Genomic DNA, 2,659 nt, shown 5'->3' with positions numbered 1-2,659 from the left:
CGCGGGGCATCGGACCTTCTCCGCCCGGCACTCGCGTGCCATGTGTCCGAGGCCCCCGCATCTATAGCAGCACCTCGACCGGTTCGTCGTGCTCGTGCACCGGGCCTGAGTGTGGCTTGGTTCCAGGCACCGGAAGCATTGCATCTGTCTCATCGGGAGCAGCGTGACCCGGCAGCTCGGCTACCCCACTTTTACACGTGGAGCGGCCAGCAGCATCTTTGCTGCAGCCACCGGGCACCTGACCCAGCAGGAGCCCACGCCGTTGGGGGACTTTTTGACCTCCCCCACCCGGAACTCCTGCGGGGCACATCCACCGATTTCGGCGAGATCCACGGCCACCTCCTTTGAGATAGCCGAGTCGTCCAGGCCCGAAACACGTAACTCCGCGGTCCTCGACGGGTGGGACACTTTCACATCGTCCCTCCCGCCGAGGACCCCCTCCAGCTTCCCTTTTAGACGATCTGCCTTCTCGCCGCCCCCGGGGCTCCTTACCTCTCATATAAGGGCCTCGGTGATGGCCCTTTTGGGCCTCAAGTCCTCGATCTCCAAGTCCTTTAAAGAGATTGAGGACCGCCTCCGCCAGTTTAAGCGGGTCCGCACATGTTATCACTACGGCCGCCAAGGAGGGCAACCGCAGCTTAAGAAGGGTTCCTGTGGATACTGATTCGTAGCCTCGGCCTTTCTGGCCTTGGCGGCCGCCCGTTTCGCTCTCCTCTTCACCGATTTGCTTTCGACGAAGGGCTCATCCTCGTCTTCGTCCCTCGCTCTGCGGGCCTCGCTCCCAGCAGGAAGAGGGTCCAATGTCGCCGTCGCGGTAGTCGTCGCTCTTGCCGGGGCGGAGGCAGAAGCAGAAGGGGAGGAGGCAATTTGGCCACCCTCCCCCCAGCGCCGGCCCCGCTCTTTCCGGCAGTCCCTCTCCTCGTCTGTCGAACCGGCTGGGGGCCCCCGCCGACCGATCCGGCCTTGCTCTTAGGGGCAACGCCCGTCAGCGCCTGGGTGTACATTGAGGCACCGTCCTCTTTGGCTGCACCTACCCTCGTTGCCTGCCTCTTTTGTGGGGACGCCTGAACTGAAACTGGGGTCAACTCCATGTCTCGTAGTAGACGGGGGAGGAGCTGCGTCAGAATCGCCTCCAACGACTCCTCGCTCCTCGCCCCGCCACTAGCCCCCCTCTTATCCAGGGGACTTTCGGGCGCCCCGCCGCCTCCCCCTTTCTTCCTCTGTTGGGGTTTCCTAGACGCGCACTTCGGTTCCACTTCTAACGGCTTCTGAGTCGGGCCGACTCGCCATGCGGGAATACCGCTCAATTACTTTGGGTTCGGGATCACGAGGGAACCACCCCACCCCCCGAGGGAGGTGGAGAGGGCCGCACGGGAGCTCGGACCCAGTGAGGACCGAACCCCACATCACGCACGGGAAGGGAGCAAACCTCACTCCCCCTGACGGTGCCGTGCCACTAGTCGTTTGTAGTCGGGGTCGCCATCCCTTACCGGCACGTTGGGGACCCGTCCTGAAAGTCCTTTCATCCGTCCGGATCCCTCAGGAGTCCCCACCCTCCGAAGAGGGCGGAGACTCCCTTGGGGTACTGTATCCGGTGTACAGACCTCTCCAAATGATGGAGGAGTCCGTACGGTGCACTGTTAGACCCCCGAGCGCTCCATCCCCGACCGATTGCCTTCGCCAGCAAGTACTGACGGCGGCCCCGATCGCGGGAAAAAATGCCCGGGGAGCCCCTCGCCTCGGCAAGGCCGTGCCCCATGAGGGGAGGCGCGAGCCTGGGCCTGTCCTGGGCTACGTTAGACTATTTAATAAATTTTACTGCGAATGCTAAGCTATTTCCATACCAGGTCCATATCAGGCGCAAGATTAGGCCTTTTACGGACCATGTCAGTTCTTTTAAAGAGGTTATGGCGTAGCAAAGCAGTGGCAAAGTATCGTGGCGCTGGCCAGTATCGTGGCACTGACAGGAAATTTCTATCAGGGAAATACATATTTATTAGTTCTTAAGAAAAAAATAAAAATATATTTTTTTAAGAAATGACTCATGATACTCCATACCCGGGGTACCATAGGTCACACAAAATAGTAGGATTATTCAAGAAATAACGATGATGAAAGTTGACGAAACGTATTTTCAATCATCTTACACATTCTTAACATAGTCACTAATACAATAAAATATAATTACAACTAATAATTATTAAATAATAGAAAATCATTAAACAATAGAAAATTATAAGAAAACAAATGAGAAATAGGGTAACTCAGGTATATACACCGCACCTATCAAAAACTTAATTTATTAAGTATTATTTACTATGTTTAAAATAAACGAACTATATCAGTAAAAACTTTGTACTAAAAACTGTCTATTACTATGAAAAAAATATTAGAAATCCAAAATATTTATTTTTCGTATTAAAAAATAAACTTTTTGAAACCCTTGCATTTTTGCCATATATTCCATAAGGGTGGGATATATGGCTACTCATAGGTAGACTGAGGGTATGTTCGGCTCATGAAAAATTTACAAATAATGCATACAAATAAGACGTAAAATGACACAATAACTTATAAAATACATTTATAAAGTTTTATTAAGGAATAAAAATAATAAATATGTATATGAAGTAACAAATAATAATTACAATCTTCCTAC

General features: G+C 52.3%; 1 protein-coding gene across 1 annotated transcript; it reads right to left on the bottom strand.

Annotated features, from left to right (window-relative positions):
- Positions 1-61: 61 nt before the first annotated feature.
- Positions 62-1,886, bottom strand: LOC108728847 (protein SPT2 homolog). Its single transcript, XM_018457643.1, has 3 exons — positions 1,845-1,886; positions 933-1,268; positions 62-727 (listed from the first exon to the last, which is right to left on the bottom strand). The coding sequence occupies exons 1-3, from the start codon at positions 1,884-1,886 to the stop codon at positions 62-64; spliced, it is 1,044 nt and encodes a 347-aa protein (XP_018313145.1).
- Between the last annotated feature and the right edge of the window lie 773 nt (positions 1,887-2,659).

Source organism: Mycetomoellerius zeteki, unplaced genomic scaffold, assembly GCF_001594055.1.
Source record: "Mycetomoellerius zeteki isolate Tzet28-1 unplaced genomic scaffold, Tzet1.0 scaffold651, whole genome shotgun sequence".
Classification (NCBI taxonomy): Eukaryota; Metazoa; Arthropoda; class Insecta; order Hymenoptera; family Formicidae; genus Mycetomoellerius; species Mycetomoellerius zeteki.
This window is presented reverse-complemented; position numbering and strand designations above follow the sequence as displayed.

Excerpts from the sequence above, each read along its gene's own strand:
- LOC108728847 (XM_018457643.1), bottom strand. The coding sequence starts at position 1,886 with ATGGTCCGTAAAAGGCCTAATCTTGCGCCTGATATGGACCTG. Across the intron at positions 1,269-1,844 it reads TTGCGCCTGATATGGACCTG|AAGCCGTTAGAAGTGGAACC; the intron begins GTATGGAAATAG and ends GGCCCGACTCAG. Across the intron at positions 728-932 it reads TCGGCGGGGGCCCCCAGCCG|CAAATCGGTGAAGAGGAGAG; the intron begins GTTCGACAGACG and ends CTTCGTCGAAAG.